Genomic DNA, 24,831 nt, shown 5'->3' on the forward strand with positions numbered 1-24,831 from the left:
AGTACTCAAAGTTAAGGAATTCTGATACCTAGGCAGCAAAATAACTCACGATGGACAGAGCAAGGACGACATAAAAAGCAGACTAACACTGTCGAGGAAGAAATTTCTCAGAATGTATGTTTGGACCAGAGCATTGTATGGCAGTGATATGTGAACTGTGGGAAAATGAGAACAGAAGAGAATCAAAGCATTTGAGATATGGTGCTACAGAATAATGTTGTAAATTAGGTAAAGAATGAGGTGGTCCTCTGGACAATCAGCGAGGAATGTAATATATGGAAAACACTTACAAGAAGAAGGGACAGGGTGGTAGAACACCGGTTAAGACATCAGGGAATAACTTCTACGGTATTAGAGAGAGCCGTAGAGTGTAAAAACTGAAAAAGAAAATGTCGACTGGATTACATCCAGCAAATAATTGAGAATGTAGGTTGCAAGTATCATTCTGAGATGAAGAGTATGGCAAAGGAGAGGAATTTGTGACAAGCCGCATCAAACCAGTCAGAAAACTGATGGGACTCAAAACTTTTCTCCAAAAAGAAAGGATTTGGAACAGATATCTGAATTACAATTTGCTTTAACAATTATATATGGAACAATACCTCGTACTACCCTCTTTAGATGAGAAACATTTTAGGTCTGATTGATATTGGCATTATTCCTCTAGGTACTGAAACATCCATTTTCCCTCTCTCATGTGTTACATTATTTGCAGTCCTAGCACTTTACATTAATTAAAATCATTTTAAATTTTGCTAGCAATCATAACAGTTCATTACAAAGTTGTGAATCTTAAAGCCACAATAAATTGTCTAATTTGCAGAGTTGGAGATAAAAATTATTTACACAACTTCTTTAGAATGTATTTATTTTAGTGTATTCTTCACAAATGATACATGTACGTACAATTTGGTAATGCCTAAAATAACACTATTTATCTGTTTGTTGATTTAATGTTTCGAAGACGGATCTCTGTTTTTTGAGTTCATCTACTAATGTTAGCACCTTTGGGTGGCTAAATTTGTCTTCTGTTGAATCAAAAAAGTCTTGTAGGCCATGTGGTCGTTTCTCAGATTTTTCGTATTCAAAAGCTTGGAGAACCATGTCAAACCTATCTAACTCTTTTACAAACTTTGCTTCTGGTGTCTTTTGCTCTTCATATTCCTAAAACATTATGAACAATTCAAAAATTATAATGACAGCTGGGTAGAAATTAAATCTTATAATTAAAATCTACACTATTCTTAACATTAACTGAATTTTTTGTTGTTACTTAACAAACATGACAACCTCTACTGAAGATAATTTCACCCCGTGTGAAAGAGAACATTTGCAGATTCTCTCTCTCTCTCTCTCTCTCTCTCTCTCTCTCTCTCACACACACACACACACACACACACACACACACACACAGACAGAGAGAGAGAGAGAGAGAGAGAGAGAGAGAAAGTTTAAATATACTTTAAATGGCATTATTCCATTTTATTTTCCATGGATAAAAACAAAAAACAACAATCTTGGAAATGTAAAGCTAAAATGTGAGCAAATGTGCTGAGCGGTGATCTGCATATGATTTATGATGATAAGAATGTGGAACAGGTATGAAAGTCACTAGTTCTGAACAAATGGAATGAAAATCACCTACAGTACTGAAAGAGGATTCATCGCAACTGGAACGATTTACAACTTGATTAAGAACCATTAACCTTTTTGCAGTCAATGTCATACTTTATTATACTTATTTAAGCTGCCATATATATCGTGCTGCATTCAATTTAAAAATAAGAAAAAATACCATTTACCCACAAAAGTATGCGGTTTACTATGGTGTACACAGACTCTAAAATTTCTTCACTTTGAATTGTTTATAAGTGGTGAAATAAAAAGTATTTTAAAAAGTAGTATAAATTTGATTTTGTTTGCATATAATTAACATTACACTTGATTTGAAGAAAGCACACTAACATCCATAAATTCTACACACATTTCTGAGTTAAATGACATAAAAAAAATATTGAAATTTTACTATAATTTACAGAGATAATGATTATAATACCTGCACACTAAGTTACACACTGCACTTGTGTTTCACCTACCAATTGTGTTTTGGAGCAGAATACATTTTACCAAACCTTGGAAATGCCTTAGATGGAAAACCGTCTATGCCATTTACAAGGTTTGGTCTCCAGTACGAAAATGAAGTTAGGCCTTTTGTTAATCTCATATTCAGTAAGCAAGCTGTAAATCCTCTTACGTCAGCTATTGTGACATCCTTCCATTTTTATATGGGCTAGACAAAGTAGGGGCATGTTTACAGATTATAAATTACTTAGCTGAGTGATTTGTCTTTGTGACAAATAGCTGAAGTAACACTGCAGTGAAACATAATTTGAAATATTCGACTGCAGTAGAGCCCACTGGTGGCATATGCTTTGGTCCATGCACGTCATGAGAAGGATGTGGTAGCAGCTGTAGTGCTTCAAGTGCAATCACTTCAGTGTAGTGTTTATTTTTCATCCTGTCTTCATTTTCAATCAATATACCAGCAAGAACATCACTGTCACTTTCTGAACTGCTGCTACTTTCACTAAAATAATCTGTATCATTAATATTTTCCAGTAACTCACAAATGGCATTGTTGGACACATTTCTAATAAATAATTTGCAAAAGAGATGGATGGTTGGGTTAAAGGGGCCAAACTATGAGATTCTGTGTGTGTGCAAAGCCAGGAACAGCCCCAGAGAGGGGGGACACAGAACAAATCCCAATGGACTCCACTGTATACGAGAATCAAGAAAGTCATGAGACAGAAGCCCCGAGAAGTGAGAGAGGTGTAAAAGGGTGAAGGTGGGAGAGTTGCCCCACCCACAAAGCAGCTGGAGGTCCCCGGGACATATGCAACCAGAGACACACCCTCTGCACCTGACCGGTGCTTCCACACCCTCTGTTACCACATAGAGACTAGCTACACATAACAGATAAAATCTCAGCAAAGAGGACAATGACAATGAGTCTGGCAAGAAATAACAAATGTAAAAGACTGAGAAGATTAAAAATGTGGAAGGGTAGGAGCCACACCAGACCACAGAGCAGGCGATGGGGCACCTCTCCAATCCCTCAGGAGGCTGATGAGGCTAATGTGGCCTACATTACAGCGAGGAGTAAAACCCACTTTCATGAGTTAAATTCAAAACCAAATCAGCCACTTTACTGTCGTCTGCTGGTGCCAGTGATAGGCAGACAGAAAGTTTAAGGTATCTCCGTGAGGTGGCCAAATTAGGGCAATCCAGGATGTGGGCCCCCTAGAGATGGGCAGCACACTGATAGTGAGGCGGATCCTCACATTGGAAGATGTGGCTGTGGGTCATCCAAATGTGGCCAATGCGAAGCCAACTGAGGACAGCAGATTCTCCGCAAGAAGCACAAAGGGAAGACAGCTATGTGGTTGTAGTCTCCTTTATCGTTTGCAACTTATTCACAGAAACCAGTGCACACCAGTCCGCATTTCAGGCCTCCAACATCTGTTGGTGTAGAGTCTACAGAAGGTCCGGTGAAAGTACTGCCACATCCAAAGTCGGCATTCTGGTAGCCATCTTAGACAATCAGTCAGCATGTTCGTTCCCTGGTATCCCAAAGCAACTGACTGACAGCTTGGTGGAGATCATACGGGAGATTCTGGATAGCCATAATTAATGGGTGTCACAGGTAGCACTGGTTGACAGCCTGAAGATGACTCAAGAAGTCACTGCAAATTAAGAATGACTCACCTGTGCAAGAAGGAAGGTGGGTGAGTGCTCTAGCAATGGCCACCAATTCTGCAGTGAATGCACTGCATTTGTTCAGTAGGGAATGTAGTTCACTGCATCTTACATTTGAAGTAGGCAAAACCAGTTTGTCTGTCAGTAGTACAGCCATCAGTGTATATCATGTCTGAGCCTCGGAATACATCAAGAACATCCAGGAACATGCAGCGAAAAACCATACAGTCTACTGAGTCTTTTGGTCTCAAGGAGAGGTCAAGGTAGATCTGAGGAAGGGATACACACCTTGGGGGCACACGTGACTTCTCCCTAACAAGAAGTGACAGTAGGGAAAGGTGGAGTTCAGACCACAGACTCTGTATGCGAACTGTGATGCCACCTTGGCCTCTATTAAGGAAGCTAGCTCTCCCTACCAGGAAAGAGGACACAACAGTTCGGATGTTCAAGGCACCAGCGAATATGTACCGCATAGTTGAGCAGCACCTGTTGGTACCTGATTTGTAGGGGAAGGACGCCAGCCTCCATGAGTAGGCTTTCACAGGGCTGGTCCAAAATGAACCTGTTGCAAGTCGGACTCACAATGGTTTATTGGTCCAGCATCCGCACTGCTGAGCCATATGCCAGGCTCTCATAATCAAGACGTGACAGGATTGAAGCTTTGCAGGGTCACAAAAGTGTAGAGTGGTCTGCAGCGTGCTGGTATTACTGAGACGGTGAAGAGTATGAAGATTTGACCAACAAATTTGCTTAAGTTGGCTAAGATGGGGAAGCTACATCAACTGTGCATCACAGACCAATCCCAAAAAATGATATGACACCACCACATTGAGCATTTGGTCCTCGAGGTAAAGTTCTGGTTGGGGATGGACAGTATGACAGCAACAGAAGTGCATGACACACCTTGGCAGCGGAACACCAGAAGCCATGAGTGAGAGAACAGGATGGATCGTTTCGCACGACACACTGCAAATGGCGTTTAGCAACGCCCACTGTTAAGGAGCAATAATAGACGCAAAAGTCATTAGCATAGCGGAAGGGGGCGCACTGTAGATCCCACAGCTACAGCTAGATCATTGACAGCCACTAGGAAAAGGGTCACCTTCAATATAGAGCCTTGCAGGACCCCATTCTGTTGTATAAGGAGAGAGTAGGAAGCACCAACTTGAACCTGGAAAGTAGCGTCAGACAAAAAGTCTGAGACAAAAATTGAGAGTTGGCCACACACACTCCAATCATTGAGGGCAGCGAGGTTATGGTGATGCCACGTGGAGTCATAAGCCCCTTGTAAGTCAAAGAAGACAGCTGCAAAATTTTGACATCAGTCAAAAGCTGACCGAATAGCTGACTCCAAATTGTTAGCAGCAGAACGGCCTTGGCAAAAACCACCCTGGGACGAAGACAAAAGACCCCGAGGCTCAAGGTACCAACACGGCAAAAGGACCCTCGGGGGCTAACATGAAGGCTCCAGTATCCACTCTGTTGTCTTTTAGTTTCTGCTGGACATGATGGACAAAATGCACACCTTGTCCCTCGAAATTGGCATGCAACTCATCATCAGTCTGTAAAAGAAGATCTAGGTGGAAAATGATACCATGTACCATATTAAAACTTTAATGGGGGATTATCATGGCAGGAATATCATCCAGCTTGTTACAGGTGAGTAGTGTCCATGATTGATTGACATGATTGAGTGGGGGAAGTCATATTAAGCAAAATGAAGCCACTTTTTTATTTTTGGAACCACTGCCTGTCCTTAAGATGTTCAACGAAGAACAAAGACTTTATAAACAAAAAGGAATCCCCGCCTGTTCTATAAAAACCAAGCATTGGAGGGAGTATTTCTCAACTTGTCTCTGAGCCCTATGTTCCTCCCATGGCAAAGCCAGGAGAGGGAACATTCTGGGGTCCTGCTTCTCCACACTGTGATATGTCTTAGCTTCAGAAGAGATTGATGTGGCGGTGAGGCCACCAGCCTAAGTAAGTTTAACTCGCTTCATGTGGGAATCTTCCATCATGGTACCAACCAATATGAACGAGAGCTCTCCCCATAGACACCACACAGCTACAGCAACAGTTGCCTAACCAGCAAACCACTGCCTGGAGTCTCCGTGCCCCATCCATTATGGACACCTACTCCTTGGCTTGTGTGTGGTGTTTCCAGCTCAGGCACCAACAGTGTAAGCCCTGTATGGTCAGGGGGCTACCATTGTGCAGGTACTTGATGACCTGACCCCCCCCCCCCACACACACACACACTCAAATGGCATGGCTACTATACTGGATTTGCGTTTAGTGCTGTTGCAAGAAAAATGGTTGCAAAGAGAGAAAGGTGGAATACACATTGTGTTGGATGACCTTCTCTGCACTTAAATAAAACTTTGAAAAGAAGTAACAAGCCAGAACCGACAGGGGGACCACATAGAAAATAATGAAAAGCTGTAGGAGGCCAGGAGCTGAGGAAACAAATGTCCAAAACAAAAACCAGATAAACACAGTCAACACCAAACACCCCAACCAATGGAAAGGTAAAGAGTAAAAAAAGAATAATATGAAGATACTTGCAGCATGGAAAGGTAAGCAGTGTTGCTAGGACTCTGGGGAGCCTTGGTGGCGAAGAATGAACTCACAAAAGAGAGACTAGCCCCTTGAGGGGTGTGGGTTTCAAAAGGGAATGGAATAAACAAACTGAAAACATTACCTTAAGCACAGGAAAACAGTAAATAACAATGCTACACAAAAAGTCAGATAAAATAACAAAATGTAAACAAGTATTACAAAGCATGATGTCAGCAAACGAGCTACTCAATAGCAGAGTTATTGATCGTCAATATTTCACTGCAACAATGCTCAACAGTTGATAGCTATTGATGCAAACATAAATAGAAATACTGAGCACCCTAACAAATCTAGCAGCAAATTTTATAAGCTAAGTGAAAGTAAGCAGAGTACCAATCAATCAGTTGGGAGTAATGATAGATCATTACCTTGTCATTCAAAGGATTAATAACAAGAGAACTCGAATTCAGTTGTCTACAATGCCTATTTTTTCCTAATACTGAGCTCCAAATTGCATGACAATCTAGAAGAAATACGCATGTGACAGTACTGCACTATATCTTTCCCAAGCCAGGAAGGATATGCTGTTGGAGGAGTAATTATAAAGCCTGTGTTTCAATCCGAAGAGGAATTTTATGTTCATCAACTGTGTTACAAAGGACTGCTGTGGTCACTGAGGCAAGTGTGAGCACCAGTGGGGTTTTCTAGATGATACAAACTGTGCAGGAGCTGGGAGACATCCTTTGTCAACAGCCTTGGTTAGACTGTGGGCAGAGGGGTGAGGGGGGGGGGGGGCAGGATTTTCATGAAATCTGAGCACAATGGCTAGAAGCTCTGCTGTAAATACACTACAGGATCCTGGCAACAAATGGTGCCTGAAGCTGGTAGGAGAAGTGAAAGCGTATCCCACCTTATCAGTAGTCTTAGAACCATCAGTGCAAAAGATGGTGGCACCTTGGAACTCTGCAAGGATGGCACATACAAGACGCCGGTAAACCATAGAAGCAACAGACCTTAGGACCCTGGAAGAGATCAGTCCTAATCCGTGGTCTAGACACCGTCCAATGAGGGGGGGGGGGGGGGGGGTATGGGAGGAAAGACACAGGGTGCAGTCCAATGAGTGCAAATGGAGATCCCAGCACAGGGTAGTGAGACGCATGCCAACCAGCAATCCCAACCATGGGCAGGTGTTAGGAGGGAGAGACCCCTCATTGGCGAAGAGCACAGGGTACACAGGATAGTCAGGGAATTGGCAAATGGCGACTGCATAAGAAACAAGGAGTTGGCTCCGTCGGATGTGTATAGGGGGAATCCCTGCTTCTGTGAGGAGACTATCAACAGGACTAGTGCCAAAGGCACCAATAGCCAGACGCACCCCACAACGATAGACAGGGTCAAGGAGTTTCAAAGTGCAAGGAGCTGCTGAGCCATAAACCCGACTATCATAATCAAGTCTGGAAAAGACCAGAGCACAGTAAAGATGGAGAAGAGTGGAATGGTCTGCACCCCAAGATGTGTGGGCCGAGAGGCAGAGAGCATTAAGCTTCCACATGCATGTAGTCTTTAGGTGGCAAATGTGGGGCAGCTATGTCAGCTTGTTATCAAAAATAAGGCCCAAGAAACGGGACTGTGCTACAACATCGAGGAGCTGCTTGTCTAAATAAAGTTCTGGATCAGGGTATAGTGTGGGTCGACGACAAAAATGCATAACCCACATTTTGGATGGGTAAACTGAAAGCCATGGGCAGTGCCCCACACAGAGGCCCGTCGGATGGCGCCTCGGAGCTGGCACCCAGCAGACACCACCGAGTGAGAGATGCACCATATGCAAAAATCGTCAACGTACGATGCCGGGGAAACCAGAGGCCCAACAGAGGTCACAAGCCTAGTTATGGCAATGAAGAAGAGTGTGACACTTAGCACAGAACCCTATGGAATACCATCCTCCTGAATCTAAGAGGTGCTGAGTGAAGTGCCAACTCGAACCAGGAAGAGCCGGTAAGATAAAAACATGGATAAAAATCTGAAGAAGACCACGGAAGCCCCAGTCAGGGGGTGTAACTAAAATTTGATGGCACCAAGCCACATCATACGCCTTATTTAGGTCAAAGAAAACTGCAACAAGGTGCCAGTAGTGAGTAAAAGTCTGTCAGATGGCTGATTCCAATAGGAGTAGATGGTCAGTTGGAAATCGCCCTACCCAGAAGCCACACTGATACGGTGACAAAGGGCCCCGAGATTCGAGTACCCAACATAATCTGGAGTTGACCATCCTTTCGAGCAGTTTACAAAGCACATTCATAAGGCTAATGGGGTGGTAGCTGTCTAGAGACGTTGGGTTTTTCCTGAGCTTAAGGATGTGGATAACTATACTGTCTCGCCACTGTGACAGGAAAGCACCCATGAGCCAGATAGTATTGAAGACCCTGAGGAGTCATTGCCTCTGGAGAACGTCCCAGTGTTGAATCATCTGATTGTGAATGGAATCCGGCCCTGTGGCTGTGTCTCTTGAAGAGACAAGAGCCTGCTCCAATTCCCATTCAGCGAAAGGTGCATTATAGGGCTCAATGTGGTGTGGGATGAAACAGAGGGGGATCTGTTCAACTCTGCGTTTCTGCTGGAGAAAGGTAGGAGGGTAGGGAGCAGACAACGATGCTGTCACAAAGTGTATCGCAAGGTGTTCTGCGGGGACCAATGGATCAGTGCACAGAGTTCCTTGGAGGTTCAGGCCCTGGACAGTTGACTTGCTGGTGGCCCAGAATGCTACAGAGCTCTGACCAAACGTGTGATAAAGAGGCATATGCCCCCCAGGGAGGAAACATACTGCTCCCAACATTCCTTTTTACACCGCTTAATAAGCTAAGGAGCCTTAGTTCGGAGACGCTTAAAAGTGAGGAGGTTGGTCTGGAGGGGTGTCACTTAAATTGCTGCAGTGCCTGTTGGCGGTCCTGAACAGCGACTGCGACGTCCTTGGTCCACCATGGTACCGGCCGATGATGAGGGGGCCCTGTGGATAGGGGGACAGCAGTGCCAGCAGCATGAAGAAGAGCAGCAGAGATGCCTTGCATGACTACATCAATGGAATTCGAGAGGGAGCTATCAAAGTGGACAGCAGACATGTCTAAAGGCCAATTGGCCCTGCGGAATGGCCAACGTGGGGCCTGTCTGCCTGGCGGCAGCAGGGGAACGATAGTTGTGACAAAGCAAGTTGGGATATTTTTAATTCCCCTCTTGTTTTGCCATCTGCCTCCTTAAATTCGTCTTGTTAATTTTAACTAATTATCATTAACATACATGAATATAATCTGCATTTTCTTTAAAGAGAAAGGTTGACCCTCAATTTTAAAGAATACAACACCAGATGTAATTTTGTGCTTAGTTTTAGGTATGTAATTGATTTTCTAATTTATTTTGACTATTTGTAATAAGTATCTTTCATTACAGGGCGAAATCAGTAATTGTTTCGTAACTTAAATTCTATTGTTGACATATAAAAAAATATAAATTCTGTAATAATTGTGAACATTTGGAAGACGAAATGCTAGTAATCGTAAAGTATCTATTTGGCTCTGTTCAGGAACATGTTAGCAAAACCAGCCCTTCATTAATTCCAAAGTAATTAACAGTTTTGTCAAAAGTATTGTTCACATAACTATATTTGTTAATTTCACGATTTAAACAAATAATTCGGCCTAAACCTCGTAGCAGAAGAAACTGTTAAAAAGAACCAATTTTCCGATGTATTCAGTTAATTTAATGAGTTAAGTTTTACTTTTACTTCGAACAATGTGTAGTTTCAGTACAAATTATTGAGATGATATATAAGGGCCCGAATTTTGGTCACAAGACAAGTCAGTCCACAGCCGAGTAACCTGTGCTGGTTAGAACAACAATGCTTCAAATTAACTGTGGAACAAGTGTTAAACAATTAGGCCATGTGTAAAAACAGTGACAGTGTCTGCTCCATACATACCTGACTATTCTTCAATAACTGTGAACTTTGTGGTTAGGTCTTACTGCTCGTAGCTGTTCAACAGTAAACTATCGTAGCAGTATGTGGAGTTTCACTTTCAATCTATTAATGAGGCTTCTGGAAAGTTTAAACAATAGTTCACTGGCCATACACCTATAATTGTGTATTATTAGGGGGTTGTGAACAGTGAAATAAAAGTACTGTGTAACAACCGTGCACCTGTTGGATAAATAATTTACAGTAGTCAGTGTCAGAACACACAGCCCATTTTTCAGCCAGTGTAGCAACGCTGTACGTCGACACCGAGGACAACAATCAACAAACAAGGAAATAAAAAGGCAGGTGGACCACGACACAGAGTCACTGGAAAGTGGTCACTGTCACAAAGGTCATCATGGGATGACCAATGTAGGGAAGCCACGAGGGCAGGGGAGGAGAGCCTGAGATCGATAGCAGAGAAGGTGTCATGAGCGGCACTGAAGTGGGTAGGGTAACAATCATTGAGGAGACACAAATCGAAGCCTGTGATAAGTTGGTTGATTAGGATACCCTGACCCGTTGAAAAAGTGACGCTCCCCCACAGTGGATGGTGGGCACTGAAATCGCCAAGGAGGATAAACGAGAACGGGAGTTGCTGGATTAAGGTAGATAGTGCAACATAAGCAAGTGGCCGACCTGGAGGGAGGTAGACATTCCAAAGGGTGATTGCCAGAGTCGTGTGCACTCTAACCGCTTCACTTTCAAAGTCGTACATAGGAGGATCCAGTCACTACGGACATCAGAGCAAATCAAAGTGCAGACCCCACCAGATGCTATCCCAAGGCCAGCACGGTTCCGACAGAACACCCAATAACCACGGGAAGTTGGAGAGTGGTCATCACGGATGAGCGTTTCTTGGAGAACAAGGCAGAACACAGAATAAGATGATACAAGATGTTGCATTTCCGTTAGGAGACAATAGTACCCGTTGCAGTTAAACTGCATGATCGTGTGGCATGCATCCTAGATAGGCATGAAGGAGCCAAGGAGGAGATCAGGTCACTTTGTCAGTAGATGTCACTGACGAGGTTGGGGCGACATCAACAAATAAGATGTCAGACACAGGTTGCAAGAGGGGAGTTGGCACCTCTAGGGGCACAGGGGGGCGCCTTGTTGTGGGATTTATGTTTTTTCTTCTTCTCTTTCTGAGGCAGAGGAGGGCAGGACACAGTGGGAGGGAGAGCGACTCCGTGACAGGAAGTCGTCGGAACTGCAGGGGAGGAGGAGGGGAGAAAGGGGCGGGGCTGGCTGGGGTAAGGACGAAGGAGGAGGAGGAGGAGGAGGAGGAAAGGAAGTAATAGAGGCAAAAGTTGAAGATAGGGACACTGGATGGAGTCTCTCATACTTTTGGTGAGCCTCAGCATAAGACAGGTGATCTAGGGACTTGTATTCTTATATCTTCTTTTCTCTCTTGTAAGCTTGGCAATTCAGTGAGCGAGGAGACTGGCTGTCAGCACAGTTGACACACAGGCGGCAGAATACAAGGGCTTCCCTCATGGATTGGGTGGCCACAGTCACCACACAAAGGGTCTGCCGTACAGCGGGAAGACATATGACCAAAATGCAAGCACCGAAAGCACCGCATAGGTGGAGGGATGTACGGCTTCATGTCACATCTGTAGCACATAACCTTGACCTTCTCTGGGAGGGTATCCCCTCGAGAGCCAGAATGAAGGCCAAGTATCGGTGTGGTTGCCTTTGCGACCATTCTGCACATGTCGAACAAAATGAACGCCATGCCGCTACAGACTGGCCCAGAGTTTCTCATCAGTTTGCAGGATGAGGTCCTACCTGTGAAAAATGACGCCCTGGACCATATTCAGAGATTGGTGAGAAGTGACAGTCACTGGGATGTTGACAAGACAATCATACGCACGAAGAGCTGCAGATTGGGTGGCAGAAGAAGCTTTGATCAACAGGGAGCCTGACCGCATCTTACTAATAGACTCCACTTCACCAAACTTGTCCTTGATATTTTTCACAAAAAACAATGACTTTGTGGTGGTGAAAGTGTCCCCAACCATCCTAGTACAAACGAGGTAACTGGGAAAGTGTTTCAGCCCAAGACGGCATGCCAGGCCCTCCTTCCTTGGGGTAGCCAGGCAAGGGAAGGCTGTCAGGTCATACAAGGCAGCATTTAAGGATTCTTCACCATTAGAAGAGATGGCCGTGCGAGAAAGGCCAGATTTTTCCAGCTCGATACGGTTAATGCACCAAGCATCCGCCCTGATACCAGCCACTCTGACCAGGGGCTCTCCCCATGGTCACCACCCAGCAAGGGTTGTCTGGCACAGCAGCCATTGCCGGGAGTTCCGTTGCTCCAAGAAGACAAGCAACCACTCCTTGGCATACACGGGGAGGGAACAACACATGCATCAGTAGTTTTTTTTTTTTTAGGGTGCAAAACGGCTATGGTCATTAGCGCCCGGTCCATGACTTAGGAAACAGTAAAAAACGAAAATGGAAAGCAGCAGCAATGGGAACAAAACTCAAAAAATTGGAGAAACTAAAAGCAGAAGGAAAGCTTAAAAAGTCCACTACAGAAAGGGGTTGGTTGTCCCCAAAAAAAGCTTCAAATGACTGACGTCATATCACTGGCACTAATAAACTCGAGAACGCGATCAGCCGAGCGCGTGTCATCTGCTAAAATGGACGATATATCAGACGACAGCTGTAGACGGGCGCATAACAGAGTAAAATAGGGGCACTCAATTAAAAGGTGTCTTACCGTCCACAGCTGAGAGCAGTGGGGACAGAGTGGGGGAGGATCGCCGCTTAAAAGATGTCGATGGCTAAAAAGACAGTGCCCTATCCGAAGTCTAGTTACAATTACCTCCACCCGACGACGCGTTCGGGAGGAAGAGGTCCAAGCACAGGGAAGAGCTTTCACGTCCCGTAATTTATTATGGGGAAGTGTCTACCAATGTGCGTACCATAATAGAACAACACGACGACATAAAACGCTCCGTAGATCGGCGAAGTGAATCGATCGAATAGCTGGCCGAAGGAGAGAGACTGCAGCCTTGGCCGCTATATCGGCCGCCTCATTTCCACAGATACCAACGTGTCCTGGGAGCCAGAGGAACGCCATCGAGATGCCCCCAGGTGGAGCAAGCGCAGACAGTCCTGAATCCGGTGGACCAGAAGGTGGACAGGGTAGAGAGCTTGGAGACTGAGTAGAGAGCTGAGAGAATCTGAACAGATAACATACTGTATCCGCTGATGGCGGCGGATGTATTGGACAGCCTGGAGAACAGCGTAAAGCTCCGCAGTATACAACGAACACTGATCGGGAAGCCGAAATCGATTTGGGGTGTCCCCAACAATATAGGCATCCCTACACCTAACAATGTTTTCGAGCCATCAGTGTAAATAAATGTGGCTTCCTTCATTTGTGCACATAGAGCAGCAAATGCCCGACGATAAACAAGTGAAGGGGTACCATCCTTGGGGAACTGACAAAGGTCACGGAGCAGGCAGATCCGGGGACGGAGCCAAGGCGGTGCTGTGCCCCAAGTTGTCAAGAAGGTTTTAGGAAAGTGGAAGGAAAGAGAATGGAGCAGTTGACGGAAGCAGACTCCCGGTGGTAGTAGGGAGGAAGGGCGGCCTGCATACCCTACATCCAAGGAGGCGTCGAAAAAAATGTCATGGGCTGGATTAGCAGGCATGGAAGACAGATGGCTAGCATAACGACTCAGGACTGCTCGCCGATTGGACAGCGGAGGTTCAGCAGTCTCAGCATAAAAGCTTTCCACAGGGCTGGTGTAAAAAGCTCCAGACACTAAACGTAATCCACGGTGGTGGATAGAGTCGAGACGCCGAAGAATAGACAGCTGAGCAGAGGAGTAGACTATGCTTCCATAGTCCAATTTCGAGCGCACTAAGGCACGATAGAGGCGGAGAAGGACCACTCGGTCCACTCCCCAGGAGGTACCATTCAGGACACGGAGGGTGTTGAGGGATCGCAGACAGCGAGCCGAAAGATACGAAACGTGGGAGGACCAGCACAGTTTTCTGTCAAACATAAGACCCAAGAATTTAGCGACGTCCGAAAACGGAAGGTTGACAGGTCCTAGATGTAAGGAGGGTGGAAGAAACTCCTTACGTCGCCAAAATTTAACACAAACGGTCTTACTGGGAGAAAAACGGAAGCCGGTTTCGATGCTCCAAGAGTGGAGGCGATCGAGACATCCTTGAAGACGTCGTTCAAGAAGGCTGTTCCGTTGAGAGCTGTAGTAGATCGCAAAATCGTCCACAAAGAGGGAGCCCGAGACATCAGGAAGGAAACAATCCATAATTGGATTTATGGCAATGGCAAACAGTACAACACTTAGCACGGAGCCCTGGGGTACCCCGTTTTCTTGGGACAAAGTACAGGAGAGAGTAGTGTTCACTAGCACTCTAAATGTGCGCTCTGCCATAAATTCGCGAAAACAATGGGGCAGCCGACTTCGAAAGACCCAAGAGAACAGTGTGCGGAGGATGCCTGTCCTCCAACAGGTATCGTATGCTCTCTCCAGATCAAAAAATATTGCTACTGTTTGGCGTTTCCGGAGAAAATTGTGCATGATGTAAGTGGAGAGAGCAACAAGATGGTCAACTGCAGAACGATGCTTTCGGAAACCGCATTGGGCAGGTGTTAAAAGACTGCGGGACTCCAGTCACCAAGCTAAACGGCAATTCACCATACGGTCCAAAACCTTACATACACTACTCGTGAGAGAGATGGGGCGATAGCTAGAGGGGACATGTTTGTCCTTTCCAGGTTTCGGAACAGGAACGACGATAAGCTTCCCGCCATTGTCTGGGAAAAGTACTGTCGGTCCAAATTCGATTATAAAGGCGAAGGAGGTAACGCAGACTATGGGTTGATAAATGCAGCAACATTTGGATGTGGATACCATCCGGTCCTGGGGCGGAGGAGCGAGAAGAAGAGAGTGCATGTTGGAGTTCCCACATGGAGAAAACAGTATTATAGCTTTCGCAATTTTGAGAGGAGAAAGCAAGAGGTTGCACTTCCGCTGCACGTTTCTTCAGGAGAAACGCTGGCGGGTAATTTGAAGAGCTCGAAATCTCAGAAAAGTGTTGACCCAATGAGTTAGAAATTGCGACGGGGTACACTAACGTATCATGCGCGACAGTGAGCCCAGAGACCGGGGAGAAACTAGGCGCGCCAGATAACCGTCGAATCCGACTCCAAACTTCCGAGGAGGGAGTGAAGTTGTTAAATGAGCTAGTAAAGAATTTACAGCTTGCCTTCTTGCTATCGCGGATGACGACGGCATCTCGCACGGAACTGCTTATAGCGGATACAGTTGGCCAAAATAGGATGGTGGCAGAAAACGCGAAGAGCATGTCGCTGCTCACGTATTGCGTCACGGCATGCCTCGTTCCACCAAGGAACGGGGTGGCGCCGGGGCAATTCGGAGGTGCGTGGTATTGAACGTTACGCAGCTGTAAGAATAACGTCTGTAATATGTGTGACCTCATCGTCGACGCTAGGAAAGTGACGGTGATCGAATGTCGCTAGAGACGAAAAAAGTGTCCAATCGGCTTGGGCAAACTTCCAGCGTCGCAGGCGCATATATGGCAGTTGAGGCTGCAGTCTAAGGACACATGGAAAGTGGTCACTCGAGTGTGTATCATCAAGGGCGAACCATTCGAAGCGCCGAGCTAGCGGAACAGTACCGATCATAAGGTCCAAATGAGAGAAATTTTTTCGTAGAGGCGACAAAAATGTAGGGACCCCAGTGTTGAGGCAAACTAGATCCGCTTGGTGGAAGACGTCTAGCAATAGTGAGCCACGTGGACAAGGATTTGGAGATCCCCAAAGCGGGTGGTGGGCATTGAAGTCCCCAACCAGCAAATAGGGGGGTGGAAGCTGACCAAGAAGATGAAGGAGATCAGCTCGTGCCATTGGTGTGGACAATGGAATGTATACAGTACAAAGAGAAAAGTTATATCCAGAAAGGGAAAGACGGACAGCGACAGCTTGGAAGGAAGTGTTTAAGGGGATTGGGTGATAATGGAGAGTATCATGGAAAAGATTCACGAGTCCTCCATGTGCTGGAGTGCCTTCAACAGAGGGGAGATCAAATCGGACAGACTGAAAATGGGGGAGAACGAAGTGGTCATGGGGACGCAGCTTTGTTTCCTGAAGACAGAAGATGACCGGCGAGTAGGATCATAAGAGGATCGACAATTCATCCCGATTTGCTCGTAGGCCGCGGATATTCCAGTTGATAATGGACATAGGGTGAATAGAAAATGGAGGAATGTGACCAAGGTTGCTGTCAACTCAGCGACTGCTCAGAGCTTGCGACCAACAGCATGGAATGGCAGTCAGCCGAAGGTGGAAGATCCTGATCCATAGGTTGTTCAGGAGCAGCTCCTGCCACCAGCGATCGGCCGGTTGATCGGCCACCAGCAGTGCGCCTCGGCGACACAGAAGACGGCCGAGGGGGATTACCGCCAGGTGGTGCTGTAGATGAGACACGCCTTGGCGGAGAAGGAGATGAACTGGGTTTCTTACTAGCCTTCTTTGAAACATGATGTTTAGATGAAGGAGGAACCGATGGTTGTGAAGTTAGGGTACGTAAAAAATCTTCACGAGTATGCTCTTTTTTCGAAGTCTTGGTGTCTGACTTTTGGGCTCGAGATTTAGCAGAACCCAATGAAGGGTGAGCCATAGAGTGGGCAGGCGAAAGCGGGGAGGTTGAACGGGCGATCTTTGCGCTGGCCGATCTGATGACCCACTAAAGGTGAGATCACAAGTCTGTGTGGCCGCCTCCTTTGTTGGCCGAGGAGAGGCAAGGACAGTGCTGTATTTTCCTGTCTGAGGCACAGTGGGCTGTCGACTGGAGAATAATTTTCGAGCAGCAAAGGTCGACACCTTTTCCTTCACTCTGATTTCCTGAATGAGCTTTTCGTCTTTAAAAATGGGGCAATCTCGAGAGGAAGCAGCGTGGTCACCCATACAGTTGATGCAACGAGGGGATGGAGGTGGACAAGCACCCTCATGGGCATCCTCGCCACACATAACACATTTGGCCAGATTGGAACAGGACTGGCTGGTGTGATTGAACCGCTGACACCGATAGCAACGCGTAGGGTTTGGGATGTAAGGGCGAACGGAAATTATCTCATAGCCTGCTTTGATTTTCGATGGGAGTTGAACTCTGTCAAATGTCAAGAAGACAGTACGGGTTGGAATGACGTTCGTGTCAACCCTTTTCATGACTCTATGAACTGCCGTTACGCCCTGGTCAGACAGGTAGTGTTGAATTTCCTCGTCGGACAATCCGTCGAGGGAGCGAGTATAAACGACCCCACGTGATGAATTTAAAGTACGGTGTAGTTCCACCTGGACAGGGAAGGTGTGTAGCAGTGAAGTACGCAGCAATTTTTGTGCCTGGAGGGCACTGACTGTTTCTAACAACAAGGTGCCATTTCGTAATCTGGAACAAGACTTTACATGACCTGCAATTGCGTCGACACCTTTCTGAATAATGAAAGGGTTGACCGTGGAGAAGTCGTGACCTTCGTCAGACCGAGAAACAACAAGGAACTGTGGCAACGATGGAAGGACTGTCTGTGGCTGACTCATTGAACTTACGCTTGTGAGCTGACATAGTAGAAGATGAGGAAACCACTGCGAAAGTACCCCCATGATTACCCGGCGTCTCCGATGGCGCGCTCCTTCCTTGTGGGGGCCCACACTGAGAGCACTCCCGCCTTAGGTGATTGTTCACATCTCAGATCACACCTCCCGACAAACGGACGGAGGGACCAATCGGCACTTTCGGAAGGTATCAGCTCGGGTAATCACCCCTCCACTGGGCCTGGCCGTTACCAGGGGGTACGTACGTGTCCTACCTGTCTACCCGGGGCGGAGAATTACGCGTTACCCCATCACCGGCTACGCATAGAAATGCATGGGTCGGCCTTCAGGCACGCACAGGGAGGAAAAAAGAGAAAGGGAAAGGAAAGAAGAGAGGTCTCAAACGCTGCAGCGGAGAAAAGGGCAAAGAGATGAGGTAAGGAAAAGAGAAGGACAGAGGAAGGACGAAGACTTGCAAGTGGAGAAAGCAAAGAATTTGTTACAGTTTCGAGCGTCCGTCTCCGGACATAGGTACAAACCATACTCCCAGAGGGGGAGAAAGGGAAGGAAAGAGCCAGAGGTGAGGGGGAGAGGGGGCGAAGATGGGGGATAAGGGATGGGGAAGGATGCGGAAAGGGAAGGTATGCAGCCCAGAAAGGAAGGAAGGCCACATTAGCTCGGGGTCCCGTGCTCCCTACGCACGTATCCACAAAAGATTTGTGGACCCCTGGGGGGAGGTATCAGTAGTGTGATCCCTGTGTTGTCAGGGGGCTCAGTCATATGGGTACATAATAGCCCCACCACGTGGACTGGCTACATGTGCTGGTGACCTAGCAGAGTGGAAGGGGGCTACAGTGGGGAAGGGAGGTGGGACAGGAATCCACATCGTAGATGCTAGGGAGGGAGTTCTTCCCCATATGGCTCACACTAAAAACACAAAATTTTGGAGGTCAAACCTCAAGGGGGGACTGAAATGCCAAAAGGGTGAAAAAACAGGCAAAAGGAACAAAATTGCAACCAATACAGGAAACCAGGGGAATAGCCAGGTCGACATAAATCAGAACACCGAGAGGGGGGGAAGGAGGTGGCAACAGGGAGGGGGTACGGAGAAGGAAATGCAGCTAGGGAATGAAGAATGAGCTGCAATAGCTCGGGGCCCCGTGTGCGCCACGCACAAACTCACGAAAGGATTGCGAGCCCCCTGCGGGGCTTCATATGTTTGAACTTTTATCTTGAGACTTTATTGGCTGAACCTTTAGAGGACATTATAAGGAGCCTGGAGGCTGTTAGCGTTTTAGGTTTCCAGCAGTTTCATTTCGCAAGGGTGGTAAAAACTACTTTGCAGAAAGCAGCCAAGTTATGCTAAGTACGGAGATCATATCCAGTATAAAGGCTGTAATATGTGACTGGTGCATGGATATGCTTTTGTGACTTGGTGTTGTTAAGTATGGGAGACAGAGACTGTTACAGTGTCATGACTGACAATTATTTTAATGAACAACTTACCAAGATCAGAAGATTACAGAGTCACACTCTAATTTTCCAAATATAAGAGTCCTCAGTATTGTCACTTATTTATACTACTTAACAATAGTGGCAGGTAAATATTATGAATGTGAAGTAGAGGGAAGAACACAGAATACAAAGTTCATTTGTCTCTGTGGTGAATTATTTATGTGAGAGTCTTAAAAGATTACAGCTAGCGGAAATTTTCTTGTACAGCGTACATCAAAAACGCTTTCAAAGACTGCTTGGCAGTCTTTTATCTATTATTTTTTTTTCTTTTTTTTTTTACTTATGGGACTTAACTACTAAGGTCATCAGTCCATACGCTTACACACTACTTAACCTAATTTTTCCTAGGGACAAACACACACGCCCATGCCCGAGGGAGGACTCGAACCTCCGCCGGGACCAGCCGCACAGTCCACGACTGCAGCGCCCTAGAGCACTCGGCTAATCCCGCACAGCTTTTTCTATTCCAGCAACAGATTAACTGATTATCATTTCCATCTGCTTCTACAGAAAAAATGAATAATGGTGTTTTTTTACTAATTCAGTATAACTGAAAAGTTTTTAAATTAATGAACCCAGGACAATATGGTATCCCACCACACAAAAACAAGTGTCATCACAGACAGATCACCAAAAACTCATACTGAACTACTATAGGATAAAAAGTTGCAGGGATAGAGCATCTCTCTCATGGTTACAAAAGTAGTCTGTAATATATAAGAGTAAATGAGAGAATGTATGTCAAAATCAATAGTGTACTATGCTAATAACTTAAGTTTCAGCGCTTAGTTTGGTACTGAAGTAATACAAACAAAAGAAATGAAAATGATGAAAAGTCCTGTACACCTACGTAAAAACTTTCACCCTCCAGACAGCTTGCCCATGTTCGTAATCACACACCAGGAGACAGGAAAGAGGAGATAGATAGCTCTCAGCACCAATGACAAAATAAATATTAATTAGGACAGTAATAACAAAATTTAGGGGGGAGAGGGAGAACCATGTTCTCCTACTTCTTGCAGAACAGGGGAAGATGTTGCGGGAAGAAAGATTGGAGATGCTTAATGATACAGGAAAAATCACTCAAGACCCTTGGACAACAGAGACTTACTGTTTAGATAAGCCTTGAGACTCTTTCCCTCGAGTCCTTTCCTCTCCTCTGCCGGGAAGCAGCACACCTGCTTTTACATCCTTCTGAATACTGTTACAGATTTCCTCTATCCATATTAAAATAGTTACTGATTTACATTGAAATCAGCTTGTCAGGAAAGAACAAATACTTGTTATTATTTAAATGATAAACAGTTGGTTACTTTAATATTTTAAGGGTTTTGAAGGAAACCTTATATAGATTGAACATCTCTGTCCCTGCATTTCCTGCTAAACTGGCCAACTCCCTCATTGCAAGTGTCTCTCTACGATGCTTTTCTGCAGCTGGGATTCCACAATGTGGAGTCAAGTCACCGACAATACACTCTCCTAGATCGTGCACAAGAGACATTTTGATACACCTGGAACAAAAGTGGATTCTTACATTTCCTATAAATTAACAACTTGAGAATCAAAAAGTTGCCTGCTAATACATACTTGTCTTTATCAAGACCATCCTTTTCATCAATTAAGAAAGACAATATTCCCATTCGGTACATGTGTCCTGCGATGCTTTCTGGATTATTTACATGTCTTAAAATCCATCCAGTTCTCTGTATATGCTGAAAATAATTTTTATTAAGTACTTGTTATATTTACTGCAGGCTTCTTAAAAATTACAATGTAATATTTATACAAATGAACATATTGGTATTTCTTGTAGGAATAAGTTTCAGGACCAAAAATCATGTGGTTACTTAGATATTACTTGCCTCATTTCGAATACTTTGGCAACAACTGCTTGACAGATTCAAACTGTATGCTGAATTGGAGTCTAAACAAAAAAAAAAAAAAACAAAAAAACAAAAAAAAATATGTTTCTTAAATTTTTCTTTTCGTGCATTCCCCATTATTGTACTGCACAGGTATTGGTTTTTATATTTCAACTTGCACCTTTCTAATTAAGTTTACATTTTGTAACGACTGAGCATGTGTGGATATTATTTTTTCCATTTTTGAGTTTTGGTTCCACTATTTCACATTTCTGCCTTCTGTAATGCTATACTGGCAATAAAAGTATAGAGAATCACATAAATGTATAAGGAAAAAACCTGCACTATCTGTAACTTCTAATCTATCCCGAATCAAATAGATCAAGAAATAATCCCCTGGATGAAAGGCCAGGCAAGTATTATCAAGTGAAAATTTTTACACCTTTTGGAATGGCCACACTCTTAACTGTATTTCTTTTTTGATAACTATATGCTCTCATCCTCCTCCCTTCGCTCAAAATCCTTATTTCTGTTACTATTTATTGTTTCTTCTGCAGCATATTAATCAGGCCTTCAGAAAGGGCACTGGCTCAGTCTATCAAACAATAGGGGACTGCATTGTAGAAGAACCAAATGGAGCATTTAACTTGATCTAACAAATCCACATATTCATTGTATCAGGAAAACTGCATTAATTTTGATCATGTTGTACTATTAGATTAGACAGTGTGTACAGAACGATCAACACTGTAGCTCTAGACAGCATTTGCAGAGAAAACACACAACAAAAACAAACGAAATAGCCAAAAATCGAAACCAGGTAAATTTTAAGTCAAGGACAGAAGACTACTAAGACATAAATCCTTTATTAGCTTGGCAACGGACACTTCTGTCAGATATGGTACATGGCCTACATTATTAGTTGCAAATGCAATACTTGTTAAGTGAAAACTCATTAAATCAAAACACATCATGTAATCATCAACTAACAAGGTACAGCGGTAACAGAACGAAAGACAGAATCTCCAATAAAAACATCATACAAATGTTAAAAAAATTTCTTATATCACAAGTTTATGTGGGAGAATATAACATTCTTACAGGGTCTACAACAACAAAAAGAAAACGGGTATATTTGTCAATAACCAATATTGTTATACTTACTGATGACAATAAGACTTCGTTTTCAACATGGCATTCAAATATAAACAATCCTATCAATGTTAAGGTTCACGCAAGGAACTGGCATGCAATGAAATTTTTGTCAATTAAAAAATCTTTCTGAGTTGTTTGTACAAACAAACGAAAATAGCGAATTTGTTTTGTTACTTCGTGAAACTCCACTACAAGTCAACAATATCCACTGCTGAGATGATTATTTTCGTGATCACTAACTACGAGAGAACGAGATTACAGGATGAACAGTTTCCACAGACATTCAAAAAGTAAGCCGGCTGCACGACTTGGTAACCATAATAATGTACATCGTCTGCGACAGAACGACTATCTGAATATGTAGCGTAGAGAATACGAACCTTCAATCTTCCAACAAGTTCGAGGAATTCGATTATCTTATTGGCATCACTGTTTGACATTATACTTTACAATTTTGATTGTCCGAAACAGAACACTTTACATTCAAAGTCTTACAACTGTTATTCAACTGTTTTTGCAACAGGGTGGGTAACTGCGAGCAAAAAATGAAGAATATATGCATAGACGGAACATCCCTCCACGAAGAATAGTTCATGCAGATATTTTAAATTACAGCTTATTGGGAAAAAAGGTGCAAACTTAAACACCTACACTTAATATATATAATTGAGAGTTCTGAAATATGACAATGTCAAATACTTTTGTTGCGATTCATATTTTGTAGTCAATATTAAGTATTGTTAAACCGTTTCAATCATTTCGGTGTCTTAACCTTAAGCTTCCTAGGTCATTTTTTGGTCACACATTGTCCCAGGTGCGGTGTGAGTGACTGCTATATTTAAATAGCCATATATACTGCATTCAGCAATTTCAGTGGAACGATTCAGATTCTGGTTACATTAATACCACACAAAAAATATATATTCAAGTACAGTTTATGTTCAAAAAGTTTATTTTTACAAAAAAAAAAAACGTATTTAAACCAAAACTTCTCTAAATGAACACAATATTGCATGATAATTTTACTGCTATGGAAACTAAAATATCTTGCACTCCAAATTTTACTTTTTGCTATATTTTTATTGGTTATTACACGTGTACTTATAAAAACATAAAAAAATCCCTCAAAGCATTCAGACAATGAAAATTACACTAGTACATTTTAGGTGTCTTGTTTCCTTCTCAGAGATTTTATTGGCACTCGCTGGAAATTTTTGTAGAGATTTGAACTGATTGATTCATTTGGGGGCAGGGAAGCAAACAGCGAGGACATCGATCCTATTTGGATTTGGGAAGTATGGGGAAGGAAGTCGGCCGTACCCATTCCTGCATTTGCCTGAAAGATTTAGGGTAATCATGTAAACCTAAATCAGGATGGCCGGACGCGGGTCTGAACCGTCGTCCTCCCGAATGCGAGCGCATTCGGGAGGACGACGGTTCAATCCCGCGTCCGGCCATCCTGATTTAGGTTTTCCATGATTTCCCTAAATCACTCCAGGCAAATGCCGGGATGGTTCCTCTGAAAGGGCACGGCCGCCTTCCTTCCCAATCCTTCCCTAATCCGATGAGACCGATGACCACGCTGTCTGGTCTCCTTCCCCAAACCAACCAACCAACCAACCGAATGCGAGTCCAGTGTGTTAGCCACTGCGCCACCTCGCTCGGTAGAGATTTGAAGTCAGATTGGCTCCTTGTAACAATGGCAAATATAATATGTCTTTCTCTTTTTTCTTTGGCTCGCAGATGGAGCATTTTTTTGCATTTTTCCCATCGTTCTACTCTTTGTTCTGCTACACCTAAAACGTGTATCCAATAGGAACAGAATGCTACATGTAAGAGAGACAAGTGCAATATAACTGAAGTACGTATTTTGCCAGAGGCTGGGTGGTTGTGATCACAACCTCTAGCTCAACAAGTGCTCCTTGGATATGCTAATTAGATTTAATGCTAATCCTTTCATCCCATATCACACAAAATGACAGATTACCCCCATGAAGTAAATAGGCTGTTTGAAAAATCAACTGCCATGCACTGGAAACGGCAAATAATAAGTTCTTGAACTTACCAGATACCTCATCTATTGCTTATGGTAGTTGACCTGGGCACTCAGTTGGATAAATTACTTTGTTATGGATTCATAGAGTTTGATCTGGTAATATGAGATTACTACGCTTTCTGAATAAATCTCATATTTATTCAGTAAACTTAGAAATTAAGCTAAATACATTAAAGGTGCGATGAAAAAGAACTTTATAATATAATATAATAAAAAATGAATACTTAATTCAGTCATGAAAAGTGTGATGTGGATGATTGCAGTTGAAGTGTTGCCCAGACACATAAAGGACACAAGCTGTGAATTTACACTG

At 44.1% G+C, this 24,831-nt stretch overlaps 1 protein-coding gene across 1 annotated transcript; it reads right to left on the reverse strand.

Moving 5' to 3' along the window:
- Positions 1-851: 851 nt before the first annotated feature.
- LOC126256927 (5'-deoxynucleotidase HDDC2) lies at positions 852-22,979 on the reverse strand. The gene is made up of 4 exons (XM_049955521.1): positions 22,843-22,979; positions 21,033-21,157; positions 20,788-20,956; positions 852-1,164 (listed from the first exon to the last, which is right to left on the reverse strand). Exons 1-4 carry the CDS (start codon positions 22,900-22,902, stop codon positions 931-933), a joined length of 588 nt encoding a protein of 195 aa, XP_049811478.1. The 5' UTR covers positions 22,903-22,979; the 3' UTR covers positions 852-930.
- Positions 22,980-24,831: the final 1,852 nt, after the last annotated feature.

The sequence above is a fragment of the Schistocerca nitens genome, chromosome 1, assembly GCF_023898315.1.
Source record: "Schistocerca nitens isolate TAMUIC-IGC-003100 chromosome 1, iqSchNite1.1, whole genome shotgun sequence".
NCBI lineage: Eukaryota > Metazoa > Arthropoda > Insecta > Orthoptera > Acrididae > Schistocerca > Schistocerca nitens.

Coding starts and splice junctions, on each gene's coding strand:
- LOC126256927 (XM_049955521.1), bottom strand. CDS start 22,902: ATGTCAAACAGTGATGCCAATAAGATAATCGAATTCCTCGAACTTGTT. Junction 21,158..22,842: donor AACTTGTTGGAAGATTGAAG/GTTCGTATTCTC, acceptor AATTATTTTCAG/CATATACAGAGAACTGGATG. Junction 1,165..20,787: donor AGATGTTCAATCTATATAAG/GTTTCCTTCAAA, acceptor ATAATGTTTTAG/GAATATGAAGAGCAAAAGAC.